General features: G+C 45.2%; 1 protein-coding gene across 4 annotated transcripts; it reads right to left on the bottom strand.

Moving 5' to 3' along the window:
- Nucleotides 1-295: 295 nt before the first annotated feature.
- Nucleotides 296-19344, bottom strand: NUDT9 (nudix hydrolase 9). Of its 4 annotated transcripts, XM_053252281.1 has the most exons (10): nt 19191-19344; nt 15015-15078; nt 14814-14873; nt 13337-13573; nt 9988-10083; nt 6054-6140; nt 4115-4226; nt 3633-3779; nt 3404-3488; nt 296-1895 (listed from the first exon to the last, which is right to left on the bottom strand). In XM_053252281.1, exons 4-10 carry the CDS (start codon nt 13531-13533, stop codon nt 1708-1710), a joined length of 912 nt encoding a protein of 303 aa, XP_053108256.1. In that variant the 5' UTR covers nt 13534-13573; nt 14814-14873; nt 15015-15078; nt 19191-19344; the 3' UTR covers nt 296-1707. The 4 variants fall into 4 exon arrangements, with proteins under 4 accessions (XP_053108256.1, XP_053108254.1, XP_053108255.1 ...); XM_053252279.1 differs by having other exon boundaries at nt 14814-15078; XM_053252280.1 differs by lacking the exon at nt 14814-14873.
- Between the last annotated feature and the right edge of the window lie 1094 nt (nt 19345-20438).

Here is a 20438-nt window from a genome sequence, read left to right as displayed (position 1 = left end):
CCCACATGAGGAGGGAGTCCTAATGGGCATACTGCCTTTTTGCACTCAGCCACAGAAATTACTTGCTTGAATCTACCAGCAATTTAAAAGACTTCCGAGGTCCCTTTCACACGGCAACCCTTCTTCACATCTCCAGAAAATCTTGTTGCTCCTGAATAAGAGGACCCTCTGGAGCAGTCAGTGGCGTGAAAGGGGTTTGCTCAGAAAATACGCAAGGCTCAGTGCACCTACAGAAAAACAAGAGCGCTTTGAATCCCTGGGCACATGTTTCAATCAAGGGAAATGCCACTATAACTCAAGATTGCAGGTCTCTTTTATTCCATGCTTGTGCTTTATACCTACTTATGCTGCCCTTTGTTTCCTATTAAGTTAAGATCACAGCCCCTTAAAATGAAATCTGCATTACAGTTTTTCTTTGTTATAGCTATGAATCTCTCCCCCGCCCACCACCCATCTCTGTTTTCCCATAAACAATAGGGGCAGTACACTAAAATAAAATATTAATATAAGAGTGTTAATTCCCGGCATGATCATGCCTTGCTGGTGATTTTTACGTTGCACATGAAATCAATCCCGATTCTGGCTGAAGGACCCAGTTCTTCTTCGAGTATTCTGGGATCGTTACAAGAAGTTTCCAGTGTCAACATGCAAAGTTCATTTCCCAAACATTAGATCAACACAAGCAAATAAAAGAATGTAAGAGTATAGAAGTCACAGTCATTTACATTCAGCAACTGCAATTTGAAAGGCGATGGCACAAAAAGAGGAAAAGTATTACACTTAAACGTTCCAGGTCCCAAATTCTCCCCACTTTAGTGCTCACAACTGTGCAAAAGCAAAACATTTTCAGTCTCTGAGAATAACAGAGACTTGTTTGACTACATTTTATAATAGTATATTGCAAAATGTCTCTCTAAGGCGAAACTGCAATACATTAAGCCTCTCATTAGCACTAACGGGGGGGGGCCTTAATGTAGGGGGGGGGCTTTTGTCCCCACCACAATCCTGATGCCGATTGGCCTCCACCATCTCTGCTATTTAACAAGGAAGATACAGTATGCCTTTTCTCTCCAGATAGCAGCTGCAGGGCTGGCGGGGGTCTGGATCAGGTTCACAGCAGGTCAAAAAGCTTAAAGCTCCCTTCCCCTTCCCCAATGGATAAAAAACAGTTATTTGATCTCCTAGCAATATTTATTAGGAAAAAAGATAGAGCACGATACAGCGGAAGCTAAACACTTATCTTCCAGTGACTGACATGCAGCGCAGCTTTCCAAGGGTGGAACAAGAGCTCCATCCTCATAAGGAGCCCGTAAAATTAGCTGTGCAACCCTCAGGGACCTACTGTATTCCTGGCAGATAAAGGGGGTTTTGCAGGGAAAGGTGAGAAGTGAAAACTGTCTCCATCTCCCACCCTGCAAGCAGTGTTGCACACTAAGCTTCAAACGCAGCTCATTTACTGGTTCCTGGCAAGGATGGAGTTCTCACGGCTGTACTGAATGTCAGCCACAGATTTCAAAAGCAGAGTTAAGCACATGCTTAAAATCTCTCTCACGGAAATCAAAGAGATTCAACTTGGCTTTATTTGGCAATCCATGCTTTATAAGTCATACACCACAAATCTCCCACACAAGGCTGCTTTGTTCGTTGTCTGTCTTTAACACCTTGATCCATTTCTAAATCTGATGTGTTTTAGGCGTTATTTTGCACTTAGATCCCAGCCCCAACACGGCAGCCGAGGTTAGGATCTTCACTCCAGTGAGCTCCTCTTTTTTCTGCTACAAGCCTGATGAACTCGGCGTGGCTGGCATACAGCCTAAGCTTTTCACCAATGTCAACCCATTTCACTTTCCCAGCATCATCTCCTGCTTCCAGGTGCAAACTATCCATTATTTCACCTGTTAGGTAGTGAGAAAGAATGGCATTAGTTTCGTTCTTTGCCCCTTGTCCCTTACAAACCAAACCTTTTGCCCTGTGTAGTGGATGGGGGTGGGGTTAGATTCAAACAAACTCTTGCGGTTTTCTCAGGTATGTTTACACACAACAAGTCCCTACTTTGTGGTATAGGACACATACTTGCAAACTGCAAGCTGTTCTACTAATAAAATATACACACATATGCATGCACGCGCACACACACACACACACCCCATGTATATAAACATAGGAAACTGCTATATACTGAGTCAGACCAGTGGTCCATCTAGCTCAGTATTGTCTACACAGACTGGCAGCAGCTTCTCCAAGGTTGCAGGCAGGAGTCTCTCTCAGCCCTATCTTGGAAATGTCAGGGAAGGAACTGGGAACCTAGATGCTCCTCCCAGAGCAGCTCCATCCCCTGAGGGGAATATCTTACAGTGCTCACACATCAAGTCTCCCATTCATATGCAACCAGGGCAGACCCTGCTTAGCTAAGGGGACATGTCTGTGTGCATATATATATAGTGTGTATGTATATATTAAAAAGAACTGAAGTCTGTCAGGCTTTCGTGATCTCCAGCATAGTGATGCTCAAATAAATGATGACATATTTATCATTGATTAAATCAATCATTAATTTTTCTTTTGTCATTTCAATTTCCCATAACCATGAATGTGTGAAATGGGCAGAAGCTGAAAACAGGAAACTGCTTTAATGATGCTACAGCTCAGTGGGTTAGAGAAGCTGGTTGACACACTAGAGGCTGTGAGTTCAAGTCCCCACAGGAGGAGAGGGAAGAGAGACCTTCAGGAAACTGCTCTTTGGGGATGAAGCCACTGCTCAGTGGTTGAGCATCTGCTTTGCACCCAGAAGGTCCCTGGTTCTGTCTCTGGCATCCCTGAAACCTTGGAGAGCCACTGTCAGTCAGTGTAGCCAATACTGAGCTGGCTGGACCAAGAGTCTGACTTGGTCCGACTGAGCTCAATACTGGGCTAGAGGGACTAGTTCAATACAAAGCTGGATGGACATAGGAGCATAGGAAGCTGCCATATACTGAGTCAGACCATTGGTCTATCTAGCTCAGTATTGTCTTCACAGACTGGCAGCGGCTTCTCCAAGGTTGCAGGCAGGAATCTCTCTCAGCCCTATCTTGGAGATGCCAGGGAGAGAACTTGGAACCTAGATACTGTTCCCAGAGGAGCAGCTCCATCCCCTGAGGGGAATCTCTTCCAGTGCTCACACATCTAGTCTCCCATTCATATGCAACCAGGGTGGGGCCTGCTTAGCTAAGGGGACAAGTCATGCTTGCTACCACAAGAGCAGCTCTCCTCTTGGACCAAAGGTCTGACCATTTCCTATGTTCCCAATGTTCTATTTATTCCCCTTCAAACAAAAAACAAACTTCTATCAATAATCAGGACGATGGGAACTACCTCTAAATGGGGGGGAGTGGGGGAGAAGGCAGCTATTAGCACTATTACTCACCAGATTCATCATGGTAGTTTACAGCTTCTGTCTCCATCCAAGCATTGTCTGTATTGCGAGGATCATCCACGTAGCCCTTATACACCTGGAAAGGCAAAATGCAAGGGTGACTGGAGGTCAGGACTGACTACCCAGTGATTACTACAAAGAAGCTGGCACGGCTTCCCATGCACTTGAAAAGAGTTTCACCAACCTTGATGTGTAAGAGAGGAGGAGAGGGGCCACTCACCTCAAAATGATCCTGACTGAAAAGTCTATTCAGCTGTTTCTCCATCTCTTCCTTCTCCGTGCTCGATTTCTGTAAGGAGTTCAAGGCCTCCTCGCTGAATTCTCGTTTCAGGGCCGCAGATAACTTCTCCCCGGGGTCTACCATGCCCTGAAAGAGGAGATAATCACCTGCTATATATCCTCTCAGAGAGGATGTCTGCTTCCATTATTAATGTACCAGCCAACCAGGCTCCTCGGATAAGTGATACTTTTTAAAATAAAGGGACTCAAGAGCAGTGTTCTCTCTAAGGCGTGCGTGTGAGCTCAAAGACACCTCGTGTGATTTCTCAAGGAGATTCTATCTTCCAGGGTGAGACAAATCACTTGCGGTTACTCGGGAACAGTCCTACCAATGGTAGGCACTGTACACTGCACGTGGGAGAACAATCACACATATCTGGGAATGGCAACAACAACAACAACAGTCAATTATCTTTTGCTCACCCCTGGGATGGCCCATTCCCCACAGTCTTTCCTCTTGATTGCTATGAACTGCAAGATGTTTTTGCCAGATAATGGGTGAACTTCTTTATTGCCACTAACATCTCTCTTCCATCTGCAAGGAGCAACAGGGGGCAGGGGGATGCCACAGTTTAGTCCAAACCATGCAGGAAAATATAACATTGAAGAGAGAAGGAAGAGATCTGTGCTCAGGTGTGCCTACAAGGTATAGCTGAACGACAGTCAGTTCAGATGCAAGGTCAGTTACAGGTTCATGTTCCATAAACACGCTCTGTGCTTGCATGCGCCTGCCTCCTCTCACATGCTCAGATTTACGGTTTAGCAGTAAGCTAGAATTCCTTTGTTATATCCAAACCACAGCTGGCCCACAAACCGCTGTTTGCCACATTGGGACGTAACCGCAAACTACAGTTTGCCACTAGATCAGAAGCAAGGGAGGGAATCAGAGCACACAAAGGGAACCCTTTCAGAGTATATTTTGTTTTATGATTTGTTGGGATTTAGTGGCTTACACACTGGACAGTGCATACCAGCCCATTGCTGCTCCTAGCGCAGGCAAGGGAGGCTCTGTGCCAACAATGCTGTGTAGTATCAGAGAAAAGTCCCAATATTCCCAATGATAGACAGCACTGCTGGCATGGAGCCTCCCCCTCTTGTGCCAGGGGTGCCGATGCACTAGAAAGTGCCATGCAAACAGCGAACCTGCATCAAATGCCGATGCACTAGAAAGTGCCACGCAAACAGCGAACCTGCATCGCTCTTGGGTGCGCAGCATACTGTCCAGCACGTAAGCAAATCTTTTGTTTTAATCGTATGCTGTTAGTTGCCTTGAGAGTTTTAACACAGCATGGAAAGTTGGAGCATAAATCTTTATAACAAGCAATCTAACCGAGAGGGGCGGGTTGAGGAGGCACAAGGCTTGTTCACAGATCACCAAGCTAGGCTTTGGTGCTGCATTTGAACCAACCCAGAGTATTGGGTCTGAATGTGAAAAGCCTAGGGTCTAAGCCCTGCCCAGCAAAGACAACAGGGGATGGGAACCTGCCCAGGTTCAATCCCTGCTGTCTCAAATTAGGGACCCCTGTCCCAAACCCTGGAGAGGCTGCTGCCAATCAGTGCAGACAATACTGAGCTAGATGAACCAATGGCCTGACTCAGGCCACTTCATATGTTCATGAAGGCGCCCTGGGCGGCTTAGGCAATGTAACTGCTGCTTTCAGGTTATTTTCAGAGTAAGTACTAAAGAAGAATTAGGAGCACATCAATGACATAGCATCACAACATAATATGATTATTAACTGCCTCAAGCAGTATTGCACTGGAGGGGCAGGATATAAATATTTTAAATAAATACATATAAATAAGTGGCAGAGAGATCCATTTTTTTAAAAAAAAACACTCCACAGACTAAACACCGGGGCCATTCACATGACCGGGCAGGCAGAAGGCTGCACAAAGCTTACCTTCCCCCGAGACAAGTCAGGCAACGTTGCTGGTAGTGCGAATCGTGTTCCCAGATGACATGCTGCTGTGCCAGGCAGTACAGAGCTCTGGAAGCTGGGATGACACGTCCTGGCCTCTGGGTATCCCAAAATGTACCTTACGGCAAGCGCAGTGCATTGGGGAATCCCCCCAGGAGACAGGCACTCTAGGCGCCCATCTATTTGTCTCCTTGGGCTAAACGTAGCCCGGGGAGACACAGGATCCCAGAGCCTGGGTTAACAGCTAACTGCTGGGCTAGGCGATGCTGCCACACCAGGATCTGATCCCGGTGGTTCTCATGTGCCACTTAACCCAGTCTGGGCTTCCCTAGCCTGGGTTAGGCTGCCCATGAGAACTACTTCACCAAGTGTTCACACCTGAATGTACAAGTATTTTTCCCCACTCTGCCAACTAAATAAGCTGGCATGATGTGGCTTACCTAGTAATCAGAGGATCTGCAGCATGGTTTGGCCCCCAGCGCCCCAAAAGACCTCGCCCCACGATTCCTGTCCTGCCTACAGGATTCCTGAAAAACAACAGAGAGCAGACAAATCTCTAGTTAAGATCCCAAAGATCAGCACAATGAAAGTTATGAACGTGCCCCGAGGCACTGGACTTCGGTTTCTTGAACAACAATTCCTCTCCTGCCCAGTCCCATAATGCTACTGGCAAACTACTTTTTTAAAAGCAACCTGTGATATAGGCAGTGGGGGAAGAATATGTTGTTCAAAGACCCCCCCAAAACTTCAAAACTTTCAGTGTGCCTAAAGTAGATCCCAACTTCTGTATTTTAGAATTTGTAGCAAAACACTAGCCAGCATCCTAATTAATGCTGTGGACATGTTTTTATGTCTGGTGACTATAGGCCACCTCCAGCCTCAGAGGCAAGATGCCTCTAAATAGCAGTCGCTGGGGAGCAACCGTAGGAGAGAGGGCATGCCCTCACCTCTTGCCTGTGTGGGCATCCCGGAGGCATCTGGTGGGCCACTGTGTGAAACAGGAGGCTGGACTAGAGAGGCCTTGGGCCTGATCCAGCAGGGCTGTTCTTATGTTCTTAGGCAGCCAAAGGATGCATCCCCCCACAGTGTCTCCACTTCTGGGACCCACACCGCATAATGCACAGCTATGTCCCCAAGATTGTGTGACTGAGTGTTTCCAGGTGGGACGAGAGACTGACAAAAAAATAGCCCCTCTGCACACACAAGCACCCATGTTTCAGAAGTGTGGGAGTGCATCCTTTGGCTGCATACCCACAGCACTAGTTAGGATGCTGGCCATTGTTATTATCATACACAAATCTAAAAGATAGATAAATTAATAATACTTAGCATTTGCATCGTGCTTTTTGAGGGTATAAAGTGCTTCACAAATATTATTCTGATGTGCCAAACGGCTCCTTGGTATACTGAGGAGTTGCAGAGGCTGAAGCAGTTGGGTAGGCGACTAGTACGCAAGTGGAGGAGAACTCGGTTCGAATCAGCTTATGGTAGTGGTACGTGCAGCTAAAAAATGGATTTGGTCTGCGTGCAATGTGTCTGCAGGTTCACGTTCAGCAGAGCTATCCCAGGTTGTGAGGAGTTTAATTTCTGCTCCTTTTGTTTTAAATCAGTCCCCGGAGTTGTTCGGTTGTGACACTTTTAATGGGTTCTTTGCAGACAAAATCCCCTGTATTTGGGCTGACTTGGACTGCACTATTTCTGCAAGGTCTATGAAGGAAATGTCCAGCAATCCCTCTTGCAGTATTAGGTTGGATCAGTTTTAATCTGTGACTCCTGAGGATGTGGACAAGCTGCTTGGGGCGGTGCAGCTTACCACTTGTTCTCTGGATCCTTGCCCGACTTGGTTGCTTCTATCCAGCAGGGAGATTGTTGGAGGTAGTCTAGTTAATATCATAAACGCATCACTGAGGGAGGGGAGGATGCCTCCTTGTCTGAAGGAGACAATGATTAGACCACTTCTTAAGAAACCTTCCCTGGACCTCTTAGCAATTGATAGTTGCAGGCCAATCTTTAATCTCCCTTGGCTGGGCAAGGTGAGTGAGAGGGTGGTGGCCGACCAGCTCCAGGCAATTTTGGAGGAAACTGGTTATCTAGACCCATTTCAAACTGGCTTTAGAGCTGCCTATGGGGTTGAGACAGCCTTGGTCGGCCTGATGGATGACCTTTACCAGGGAATTGACCGAGGGAGTGTGACTCTGCTGGTTCTTTTGAATCTCTCGCAGACATTCAATACCATTGACCATGGTATCCTTCTGGATCGCCTGGGGGAGTAGGGGATAGGGAGCACGGTTTTGCAGTGGTTCTGCTCCTATCTCTTGGGTAGATTCCAGATGGTGCAGCTTGGTGACAGCTGCTCCTCAAAACAGGAGCTGTTAAATGGAGTCCCTCAGGGCTCCATTCTTTCACCAGTGCTTTTTAATGTCTACACAAAACTGATGGGTGAGGTCATCAGGAGGTTTAGTGCAGGGTGTTATCAGTATGCTGATGACACCCAAATCTACTTCTCCTTTTCATCTTCACTATCAGGAAATGGCACTCATCCTCTAAATGCCTGCCTAGAGGCAGTAATGGGCTGGATGAGAGATAACAAATTGAAGCTGGATCCAAGCAAGACAGAGGTGCTCATTTTAGGGCTGATCTGAGGAAGGAGTGAGATCTTCCTGTGCCAGATGGGGTTACACTGCCCCGGAAGGAGCAGGTGCACAGCATGGGAATATTCCTGGATACAGGCCTCACCTTGGTATCTCAGATGGAGGCCATGGCCAGAAGTGCTTTCTATCAGCTTTGGCTGATTCCTTGAAGAGGATGGCCTCAAAACAGTGGTGCATCAGCTGGTAACCGCCAGGCTTGACTACTGCAATGTGCTCTACATGGGGCTGCCTTTGTATGTAGTTTGGAAACTTCAGTTAGTTCAAAATGCAGCAGCCAGATTGGTCTCTGGTGCAACCCAGAGAGACCATATTATGCCTATTTTGAAACAGTTGCACTGGCTACAGATATGTTTCCAGGCAAAATACAAATTGCTGGTTATTACCTTTAAAGCCCTGAATGGCTTAGGTCCAAGTTATCTTAGAGAGTGCCTTCTTCCACAGGATCCCCACCACATGTTAAGGTCATCTGAGGAAGTCCGTCTCCAGTTACCACTGGTTCGCCTGGAGGCGATTCAGAGGCAGGCCTTCTCTGTAGCTGCTCCTAGGCTGTGGAACCTGAGTTCAATACTGGTCTTCAGGAGAACCCTTAAAACCTAACTGTTTGGCCTGGTCCTCCAGGGTTTTTAATTGTTTAAATGTTTTAACTGCTAATTGGTTTTATGCTGTTTTTATAGTTTTGATTGTAATTGTTTTTATTTTGATGTAAATCACCCTGAGCCATTTTTGGAAGGGTGGTATATAAATCAAATAAATAAATAAATAAATCTTACAACAACCTTACAAGATAAGTATATATTATTATTCCCACATTGCAGGTAGGGAGCTGAAGCCGAGAGGGAGGGGATTGCCTAAGGTCACCTAGTAAGTTTATGGCAGCAGAGGTGATATTTGAATCTGGGAGGTCACAGGTAGTCAGCCTCATTATTACAGAGAGAAAATGTGCACTCTTAAGTGCTAAAGAATGAATGTGGTGTTCCAGGCAAAACTTCTCAAAAAGGCTAAGGTTTATTTTACTATTTATTTATGTAAGGCTTAGTTTTTCTTCACACATCTCAGTTGCTCTAGGGCAGAGCTGCTCAACTTCGGCCCTCTTGCAGATGTTGGCCTACAACTCCCATAATCCCTCGCTAGTGGACACAGTGGCTAGGGATCATGGGAGTTGTAGTCCAAAAACAGCTGAGGGGCCTACGTTGAGCAGGCCTGCTCTAGGGGATGGGGCTGCAAATCAGTGGCAGAGCATCTGCTTTGCATGCAGAAGATCCGCGGTTCGATCCCTGGCAGCATCTCCAGGTAAGGCTGGGAGAGACTCCTGCCTGAAACCTTGGAGAGCTGCTGCCAGCCAGAGCAGGCAATACAGAGCTAGATGGACCGAGGGTCTGACTCGGTATAAGGCAGATCCCTACATTCCTGGGGTTGTTAAGACAGGAAGCCCTGTCTTAAGGCCTTCCGAAAGGGATCCTTTGGTGCTCTCACCTTGAGTGCTACATAGTTGACATCTACATAGTTGACATGAGGGCTACATAGTTGACATCTCCAAAGCAACAGAGCTGACCTGAGAGGCATAATGGCTTCAGAATAGTTTGAACTTGAAGAGAGACCCTGAGGCAGACCAGGCAGGAAATCCAGATTCTGAACCAGTGAAGCAGTTCTAACTTCTGGCGTTACTCTTGCTACACCAGATGCCAAGACCAAGACATTCACGCAGCACACACATGTTAACTACCTGGGCCTTCCATTTTCAACATTATATGGACCACTCTGGCTCTTCCTCTCCACTTGCCCATCCTTCTCATTGAAGTTTGGAGCAAAGTTTTTCACCCTAAGAAAGAAAGAAAGAAAGAAGAGAAAGAGAGGATTAAAAAATATTGCAACATCCCAGTCTTAAGCACATTTCCATTCCAAGAGAACCTACAAGTAATGTGTTTCATGACCGGAAAGAGGCAGTACAAGCCCTGCTTTGGCTAAAGTAGCTTTTCTGATCTCCTGCATGTACCCATCCCACTCTCTGGACTGCCTCATTGACAGCACAGGCATCACACTGGATGGGAACACTCCACACTAGTACTTGTGAGCAGTTATTTTACCCATATTCCTTGTGCTTCCTCAGACCAGTTGGTTGTTGCTTCCTCTGTTTGCTATTCCCTCCCCCCCCCCCCCCACATTTGCATGCCAGCTCTTGGGAAACATTTGTATGCTTGCAGGTGTGTGCAGGGAGCCCTCTGTTTTGGAGGTCTTTCTGCAGAGAAAGGAGTACTGGAGAAGGTGCCCCGTGAGGGCATGTATGATACATTCAGTAGATTCTGTATTTCTGGGGGGGGGGTGCGCGCGCGCACGCGCGCATGCGCTGTGTGACCTGTGAAGTCCAGCATCAATGCACTTTAAAAAAAAAATTAAGGGTCAGGTTTTTGCAGTACAGCCTGTTAATGCAACTGACCAGAATTGCCACTCCTGCATCGTTCATTTTATTTAATTTATCATATTTCTATACCACCTGGTATGTGCATCTCTAGGTGGTGTACAAAGTAAAAAAAACAACACACAGCAAATGGAAAAACAGTATAAAAACAGTGAAAATTCACGAGCCAAACAAAAGCAATCTGACAAGATAAAAACACATTCAATAGTTTACAATTGTCAGTTAAAAGCCTGAGAAAACAGGTGCGTCTTGAGGGTCCTCCTAAAAGCAAACAGAGAAGGAGATGCTCTTATTTCAACAGGGAGCATTCTTTACCTTACCTTAATCAAACTTTACCTCTTAAAAGTTCCTTGCAGTGATGGCAAGGACAGCGTTTTCAGCTGGACTGATGCAAGATAGAAACCTCTTAGTAAACAAACTGGATTTAAAACTTAAGCCTGGATGCTTTCCAGACTCGACCCTACAACGGGGTCAGGACGAATCTCAGAAGTGTGCTTCCACACTTCCTGTGTCGTGACACCACAGTTCCTACAGGGACAGAAGGGTACCGTTCACATTTCCAATGCCTTGTTGTGCATTTAATCGCTGCGAAATGGAGCTGAGACATCGTATATCTGGCGTGAAAAAGTTGCTGTTTTGGGGGGGTTGTTAGTTGCTGCAAGACTTCTCCCCTGCTGTTTACTGCCCAAATGTGTCTTGCCCAAACGGAGGCATTTTGCTGCTAATGAGCAGCTAGTCTGGAAAGCACCCTGGACAGCTTTCTCATTAGTACCCATATTTATCCAAATAGAAGACGACTCAGAATTTAAGATGACCCCCTTGATTTCTAACATCAAAGAACTTGGAAAAAACACTAGTCTCAGATTCAAGTAAATACAGTAAAGCCTTGTGACAATGATTTAGCAAAAGATAAGGAGTTAGATCTCATGTTTGGGCATATTTTACATGTATTCACTTGTGCTTCTCAGAAGTACATGTATAACAAAATCTGGTTTGTCTATATTTTTAAGTTCAGAGTGCTCCCACTCAACAAACTGTTTGTTTTTGGCAGCTGACTCATTCACGCAGCAAAAAGCCAGTGCTTTCACCAGCCCTTGCAGCAAAAGCTTGCAGCCCAAGCTGGCTGGCTAAAGGCCAAACAACACACAACTTTCAACATGTTACTTGGCCGTGCATGGTGGGGACAGGATAAACAGGACTTCTTCATACCGTGCATAATGAATTTATGGAAGTGACTGCTACACAATGTGTGAAAGACCACTAGCCAAATTAGCTTCAAATCAAGACTGGTCAAATTCATGGAGAATATGTTTACCAATGGTCACCAAGTCTTGATGGCGATACACTACCTCCAAGTTCGAAGACAGGATGCCTCCAACTACCAGTCGCTGGGGAGTGTTATTGGCCTGCTTGTGAACTTGCTGGGAGTTCCGATTGGCCACTGTGGAAATGAGGATGTTAGACTAGATCCGGGCAGCAAAACCTGGGCCCTCCAGCTGTTTTTGCCATATAATCTCCAGCCACAGTGGCCAATAGTCAGGGATTTAGGGACTTATAGGCCAACATCTGCAGGAGGGCCAAAGCTGAGCAGCCCTGGACTAGATGGACCTTTTGTCCATCTAGGGGGATGGGGTCATAGCTCAGTGGTGGGATACATGCTTTGCTTACAGAAGGTCCCAGGTTCACTCCCCAGATAGGAAAGACTCCTGCCTGAAATCTTGGAGAACTGCTGCCAGTCAGTGTACCAAGTCAGATGGACCAATGGTCAGACACCGCGTAAAGCAGCTCCCTAGGTTCCTGATCTAGCAAGGCCTTCTGCCTGTTCTTATTTTCAGTATCTCCGAGGACTACACGCTACTGTATTTTAATCAAATAAGTAGCCTCAGATGTTGCTGCAAGGAATATATATTTAAACAAATGCTTGCATTCTGCCGGCTCAGTCAAAGCTACGAATCTTATTGCTCAAGAATGTATTCTGCAGGGCATGATGCCAGTTCTAGAAATCTCCAGCGCGGATTGGGGATTGAGGGTAAAGCAAGTGCTATGCCTTGATTATGGATGTTTTACTGCCCTAAATGGAGATATTATGATTCATTTACCGCTTCTCAAGCAGTTTTAAGAAGAAGATGGTACTCTGTCCCCAAAGAGCTCACAATCTAAAAAGAAGTGCAAGATGAACACCAGCAACAGCCCCTGGTGGGATGCTGTGCTGAGGTTGAATATTTCAGATGCTCCCCTCCTGCTAAAAACGAGTGCCTCTTGGCCAGTCAGGGTTAGCAAACATTGCAACATCAACATCCATTGTTGCATCCCCAGTAGCGCTGCTTACACAAGCACTCATTCAGAGTGGCATTGGGGCTTGCTTAGAAATCCACGGTCGCCCGAGAGCGGAGTGTAGCATCTCTGTAATGCTGTGCGTCACATAAGCCACGGTATTTTATTGTTCTTGTTGTTGTATGCTGCCTTATTGCCAGTGAGCAGGGGTTTTCCTCTGACCCTTGCAACATCCACACAGAAAGAGGAACAAACGTCTTGTCTCCACTCATATTCCCAAACAAAATCCTCCCCGCCATTGCCCTGGAGAAAGGCCTCCCTCAGAAGGGAGGCCTCCCTCTCCCCGATCCCTGCAGCCTGCTTTTCAGCAAACACCACTCACCCGATTTCTGGATCAGCCCACTTCGGCCCTGCCAAAACCGAGTTTGCAGTATATTCCACAGGGCTGTAGTCCTCCCATTCAACTAGCCAGTCCACCTTATCATTGGGCACGTGGCTGCGCTCGACCTTCGATCCTGGATATGGGGAGGTCCTAGCTTTGCTGTGCAAGCTCTTTTTTGGAGCTCGACCGCACGACATTCTAGCAGTCTCACTGTGGAACCAACGTTCCGAAGATGGGCTGCAGGAAAACAGAAGCCAAGGGGGGAAAGGGATGAAACCTTGTTCTCCGTAGGCTGTGATGCAGGACTCCAGAAACGGACAGCTGATCATCTGCTACTGGACTACATGCAGATATCTAGATATTTCAGCACCCCAAGAAAATATCATCACATCTCATGTAATCTGGGCAATAAGCAACTGAGTTATTGCCTTAAAAGGGAACAAGGGAGAAAGAACTCTTTGGAAAGTTCCTGATCCAAGATCTTGCCAACCAACCAAGTTCTAGCCTCATTACACTGTGCGTATCAATGACGCTACTGCAAGATGTGGAAGAAGGTATTCAAGGGACAGCATGGTGAATTCTTCTAGTTCCTTGGCTGGGGAGGAAAAGGAGGTATAGAGGAAAGCTACCTGTAAGCAGAGTCGTAGCCATGTGGGGGCCTGCCCCCTTGGGCATATTCCAGGCCTCCTCCCCAAATTTTCAGCTTTCATTTTCAAAAAAGTTACTCTCTAGCTCACTGAGTTAATTTAAAAGAAAATGCAAAGGTCATATTTACGCACAGGTGTTCTGAGGAGTACAAAGGAGATGGAAAAACTATCAGGACTAGGCCCCTCTTTTTTAACACCGTTATATAGCTTTAAATATATACTTAGCATTTGTAGAGCACTTTTGAGTGTTCAGAGCACTTCCCACTAACTATCTTATTGTAATCCTAACAACCACCCTGTATTATGATCTGCACATTGCAGCAACAGCTGAGATGGAATGCCTTGTCTAAGGTCACCTAATGAGTTCATGGCAGAGGCAAAAATTGAACTGGGGCAGTCCTGATTCCTAACTTACTTATCCACTAAGCCAGGGGTTCCCATCTGTGGATTTCCAGATGTTGCTGGAGTACAACTCCCGTCATCCTTAGCCACAGGCCACTGTGGCTGAGGATGATAGTAGTCCAACATCTGGGGACCCAGGGTTAGAAACTCCTGCACTAAGCTATCTTGTGTCACAAATATATTCGACTCCCTGTATTTATGTTCTGCAATTATTCCTGCCTCCTCTCGGCATAGAATGCCTACCCAAGGGCCTGCTTTGCAAGCAGCCTAACATTCAAACACTGATCACTGTAAAATAATCCCAGCAGAGTTATCTCCAGAAATATTCATAGTGCAACATTCACATCTTAAACTCCAGTTATGCCTTCTCAGTGATCTGTGTATTAAACAGAAGCACAAAGAGCAGCATCCGACTCTAGGATAGATACCTGTAGGCTAGAGTCCTGGCAGCCTGGAACAGCGGGTAGAGATAGTAACAGGAAGAACACCTAGCAGCACCAGCAGACAGAGTTACAGTAAGAGAAACCACAGCAACAGTTCGGGCCAGAAAACCCCTTGCCATTCCACACAGAGAGTTCACTGGGAACTGGGCCTCCCTAAAGAGAAGCACCTGTCCGGTGTGAACCAACCTGGACAGTCAGGAGAACAAGGAAGGAACACCTGTGACCTCTGTCGTCTTCTCGTCTTTGTTCCCTACAAGGCAACACAAGAGTCACGTCACCATTTAGAAGTCAAACTGCTAGGTGGTAGCCAGATACACCCTTGCAGAACTTAAAGCAGATCCTTTATTGCATGTCAGTTACTGATAATTCCAGAGACTTTGCCTGATTGGATTCGTATCTGATGATAAAATATATCTATTAATAAAAAGTTGAAATTTTGATCTGCTGACACTTATACATACTGCGATTGTCTGGGTGAAACCATTTGAAAAATACACCAAACTATTAACTGGAGTAAGACAGGACTGCATTGGTAGGAACCAGGCTGCCAGTACTGGAAGCACCAGCCTCAAGATTACAGCAGGTCCCTCTGCAGATGAGCGCCACTTTCGGAGCTGTAACCGTGAGTGATTTGGGGAGGAAGAAGTCAGAATGAGGCTTTTTGTTTCTTGACAATCTAAAGCATTATTCAGATGAGAAAGTCTTGGTTTACACATCCTTGATTCTTGTTTCCATTTATAGATTAAAACTTTACAAAAAATAAAGTATATTATTTTACATAACCGCATGCAGTGCAATTGTTTTTAAGCATTTTTAATTGGTTTTAAATGGTTCTGAACTGCTTCAGAGTTGTCTTTATATTGTTTTAATCTGTTGGTTTTAAATGGTGTTTGTTTTTGTATTTTACTTGTTGTGAACCGCCCAGAGCCTTTAGATGGGGTAGTATTAAAAGTGTGGGGGGAAATTAATAATAATCCTATGGCTGCTTACTCGAAAGTAAGCTCCATAAGAAAGCTAGTGTGATGTAGTGGCTAAACTGTCAGAGTGAGAAGGGAGAGACCTCAGTTCAAATCTCCTTAGCTGTGAATGACTTGGGGTCAGTTATTATTTCAGCCAAGTCCCCTACACAGGACTGTGAGGATAAAATGCAATAGGGAAGAGTCATGTGTACTACCCTAAGTTCCTTGGAGGGCAGGATAAAAATGAAGTGATAAATAACTTCAGTGGGACATCTGTACACATTTATATGAGAGTAAATGCCACTGGTCACCTTAAATGGCACAGCAGGGAAATGCTTGACTAACGAGCAGAAGGTTGCTGGTTCAAATCCCTGCTGGTATGTTTCCCAGACCTATATCGGGCAGCAGTGATATAGGAAGATGCTGAGAAGCATCATCTCACACTGCACAGGAGGAGGCAATGGTACCTTTAAATGCCACTGAGCACTGTGGATTTACCTCTGGTAAACATATATAGAACTACACTGTAAATCATGCTGATCTGCAGCTAAGCAGAGCCTTTGCATTTATATTCCAGGGAGACTGTTTATAGCTATGTGTATTTCTATATATTTTTATATTTTCACATAGGATGAACAGATGTAGAGGACGACAAGGGCTCCTATACCTTTATTAGATGTGCAGCAGAGGAAGCTTTGAGAGGTCTAGTTTTCCTTTCTTCTGCATGAGCTTTTTCAGATGATGACTTTACAGCAACTTTACCACCAACCTTTTGGAGGAGCTGCAAAAAGATCTCTCCAAACTGGGGGAGTGGGCAACAAGATGGCAAATGCAGTTCAGTGTTAACAAGTGTAAAGTGATGAATATTGGGACAAAAAAAAAACCCAACTTCACATGTATGCTGATGAGGTCTGAGTTGTCAGTGACTGACCAGGAGAGGGATCTTGGGGTCGTGGTGGACAGGCAGCTGTGAAAAAGGCCAATTCCATGCTAGGGATCATTAGGAAGGGGATTGAAAATAAAACTGCTAATATTATAATGACCTTATACAAAACTATGGTGCAGCCACATTTGGAGTACCACGTGCAGTTCTGGTCACCATATCTTAAGAAAGACATTGTAGAATTGGGAAAGGTGCAACCAAAGGAGAGGACCATTAAGATGATTAGAGGCCTGGAGCACCTTCATTAGGAGGCAAGGCTACAACACCTGGGGCTTTTGAGTTTGGAAAAGAGGCAACTGAGGGGAGACATGATAGAGGTGTATAAAATCATGCATGGTGTGGAGAAAGTTGATAGAGAGAAATTGGGCTTTTCTTCACTTAATACCTACTTTTAGTATAATATGGATGAATTATACTAGAACCAGGGGCCATCCCATGAAACTGATTGCCAAGAAATTTAGGACCAACAAAAGAAAATACTTTTTCATACAATGTATAATCAACCTATGTAATTCTCTGCCACAAGATTAGGTAATGGCTAACAGTCTGGATGGCTTTAAGAAGGATTTAGATAAATTCATGGAGAGCAGCTCTATCAATGGTAACTAGTCTGAGGGCTATAGGCCACCTCCAGCCTCAGAGGCAAGATGCCTCTAAATATCAGTAGCAGGGGAGTAGCAGTAGGAAAGAGGGCATGCTCTCAGCTCTTGCCTGTGGTGGGCTTCTCAGAGGCATCTGGTGAGTGAGACACTGTGTGAAACAGGATGGTAGACTAGATGGGCCTTGTGCCTGATCCAGCAGGGCTCTTCTTATGTTATTATGACTTTACTTTGGGAGTGGGGGAGCGCATTCACATATCAGCCAGATTTACCCCTAAGTCCGTGCAATATTTCAGAGAGCACTTCACACAGAATTCGAGTTTTTTCCTCCAAATTGGAGCCTAGCCTAATTGATGTCCGGGGGTTTTAAAAAAAAATCCTCTCTGTGTTGGAATATCTGTTATGCTCTAAACTCTCAGTAAAGCCTTGCAGTAAACCCAGCTGTCTGAAAAGCCTCCATGAAAAGCCAAACAGCCACTTCTGCACACCTATTAAGTGATACAGGTGTCTTGTCCTACTTTGCAGTTGATCATCCTGTTTTCACATTTCTCCTTACTGCACATTTTAACAAGTTAGAAAACTTTATTAAGCTATTTCCTGGCCAGTGTTTGCACAAGTTTTATACAGAGAACTCAGACAAGGAAAGAAAAACAGGAGCAGAAAAATACACTGGATTCACAAGTTCTTATGGTTGTGCCAATTTCTTGTGAAACTCCTGAGACTCAAACACAGTTAACACTTTGTTCTTTTACAACATGATATTTACAAGACAAACCAGTTATCTGATATAAAATTTATTTACATTTCTAGGCCTACCACATTCCAAAAATTCCATAACAATACTAAAACAGTTGGTCTAAATATACTTCTGAGGAAAACCACACAGCAAATGTGAAATATACTTCCTAATATACTATGCAAGCAAAGCCTTTATTACATCTATTAAACCCCAAGTTAAATTAAAGCTTCTTTTTTTTAAAGTCATTATTATGCATCACAATCAGAACTCAACAGGTTATGACACTACAAGTTCACAGCCCAGCAATATACATGTTTACTCAGAAATAATTCCCATTAACATAAACAGGGATGTGTCTAAATACACACTTAGAAATACAGCTTTAGAGTTTCACTCATATTTTCTGAGCTCATCCAGTAGAGGCTATCTATATTACAGAAACTCAGGAAGTTAGTTTTTATAATGAACACTGTAAATAAACTAGAACTGCTTTGTTCAGATTTAAAACCTCACCATCTCCCCTAGATACACAAATCTATGTCTACATATATCCTTTCTGTCTTTTCTATGTCTAGAAAAACAATATAGATTTCAAGAAACAAAACTAAACAAAATCCAGAGTTATACATAAAGGAAAGGAAAGATTGTGCAGTTGAGTCGGTGTTGACTCCTGGCGACCACAGAGCCCTGTAGTTTTCTTTGGTAGAATACAGGAGGGATTTACCATTGCCTCCTCCCTCACAGAATGAGATGATGCCTTTCAGCATCTTCCTTTATCACTGCAGCCCGATATAGGTGTTTCCAGGGAGGAGCATAATAAAAAAGGAGTCCCTATCTCGTACTTTCAATCTTAATATATAGGCGCTCGTGTGTACACCAGGCGGCTGCACAACCTCAGCCCTCCAGCTGTTGGCGGACTCCAACTCCCATAATTCCCAGCCACAGTGGCCATCAGTCCGGGGTAGTGGGAGCTGTAGTTCAACAGCTGGAGTCCAGGTTGTGCAGCCCTGGTATATGCACATGCGCGTACACATACAGCTCTGTAGCAAAATTTAAAGAGCAGGAGGGAGGCTCCTTTTCCTCTCTTCATGCTCCCTTTTCAGTCATTTACTCCGCACTCACCTTCTTCACACTTCCTTCTTCAATCTCTTCCCACCCATCCAGTTACCTCGCAATAGCTCTCTGCCCTGTGATTGGTTAAAACAGCGTTCATCCCACCCTCTTTGAAAAACTGACGGAGAAGCAAAGCAGGTTTGTATTCTGACCACCTCCCAGTCCCTTTTGTGTGCCATTGATAGGACAGCGTGAGCATCGATCTCTCTGGGGCCACGCCCACCTCTGCCAATGAGGCATGCAGCTGCCGCCCAGAGTACTGACGTAATGTTCCGGCTTGATTCTGATTGGGCTTCGGACGTCCGGGCGGAGGTCAGACGATGCAGGCTCTATCAGTCCCCACGCTTAAAGAGCCAATCCTTTCAACCCTCTCCCCAGTCCCGACCGAATAACTCTCAGTCAGAAAGACGGGGGAGCAATCAAGACTCACAGACCCCCTAAATCACTGACATTTCCCATTCAAATCTCAACGTGAAGTATTTAGGTGTCACTCTAGAGATGTCAAAAGGAGATGCAGAAGTTGATGCCCGCTTTGAATTCTGGCCTGACGTTCTTGCTGCGTTGTTTATAGCTCTATGCGTTGTTTATAGTTTGTGTTTATAGTCGTATGCCATCACTCTAGACTTTTTCCATCTAGGCCGTCAGAGGCGTGCGCCTTCTGAAGCTAAGCCGTTTGACCAAATGTGCCCGCCCTTTCATGACGTCAACCCTTTCAGAAATGGAAATAGCGCGATATCTAGATTAGAGAACCGTATCGTTAGTTTACGACGTATTCTTCCGCGGTTCAAAAAGTAATCCCTCTGTCAGTCAGAGTGGCAATGACAGGGCTCATGTTGGTACAGAGAACATGATGCTGGATGATGTACATATGATCGCGTACATTAGACTTATTTGTGTGCTCAGCCTAACCTACCTCGCAGGGTTGTTGTGAGGGGGCAGAGTTGCCAGAACCTAAGGGGTATACTTGTGGGTCAAATGGGCCGTAAACCAGAATTTGGCTTTTTAAAAGCCAAATCTGGCCACCTAGGGGGACACCCCCATGAATGTTACATGGTGCAGCTTTTACAACTTTATTAATAAGAATAGAATTATTTATAAAATGTGGCTCTACCTAGTTCTCAAGCATTATGCAACAAAAACAACATAACAAACATCTAGTTTAGAGGCTCTGAACTTGGGGTGGGGGTCCAAAGGTTAAGTTAAAAAATAAATGTATGATTAAAGTTAGTGCCTCCAAAACATCATTTTCAATCAAAA

The sequence above is a fragment of the Hemicordylus capensis genome, chromosome 5 (assembly GCF_027244095.1).
Source record: "Hemicordylus capensis ecotype Gifberg chromosome 5, rHemCap1.1.pri, whole genome shotgun sequence".
Lineage (NCBI taxonomy): Eukaryota > Metazoa > Chordata > Lepidosauria > Squamata > Cordylidae > Hemicordylus > Hemicordylus capensis.
The sequence above is the reverse complement of the archived record's forward strand: the minus strand, read 5'-3'. Positions and strand labels throughout refer to the sequence as shown.

Excerpts from the sequence above, each read along its gene's own strand:
- NUDT9 (XM_053252279.1), bottom strand. The coding sequence starts at position 14,947 with ATGGCAAGGGGTTTTCTGGCCCGAACTGTTGCTGTGGTTTCTCTTACT. Across the intron at positions 13,574-14,813 it reads GCCAGGACTCTAGCCTACAG|CCCATCTTCGGAACGTTGGT; the intron begins GTATCTATCCTA and ends GTTTTCCTGCAG. Across the intron at positions 3,489-3,632 it reads TCAGTCAGGATCATTTTGAG|GTGTATAAGGGCTACGTGGA; the intron begins GTGAGTGGCCCC and ends TTGCCTTTCCAG.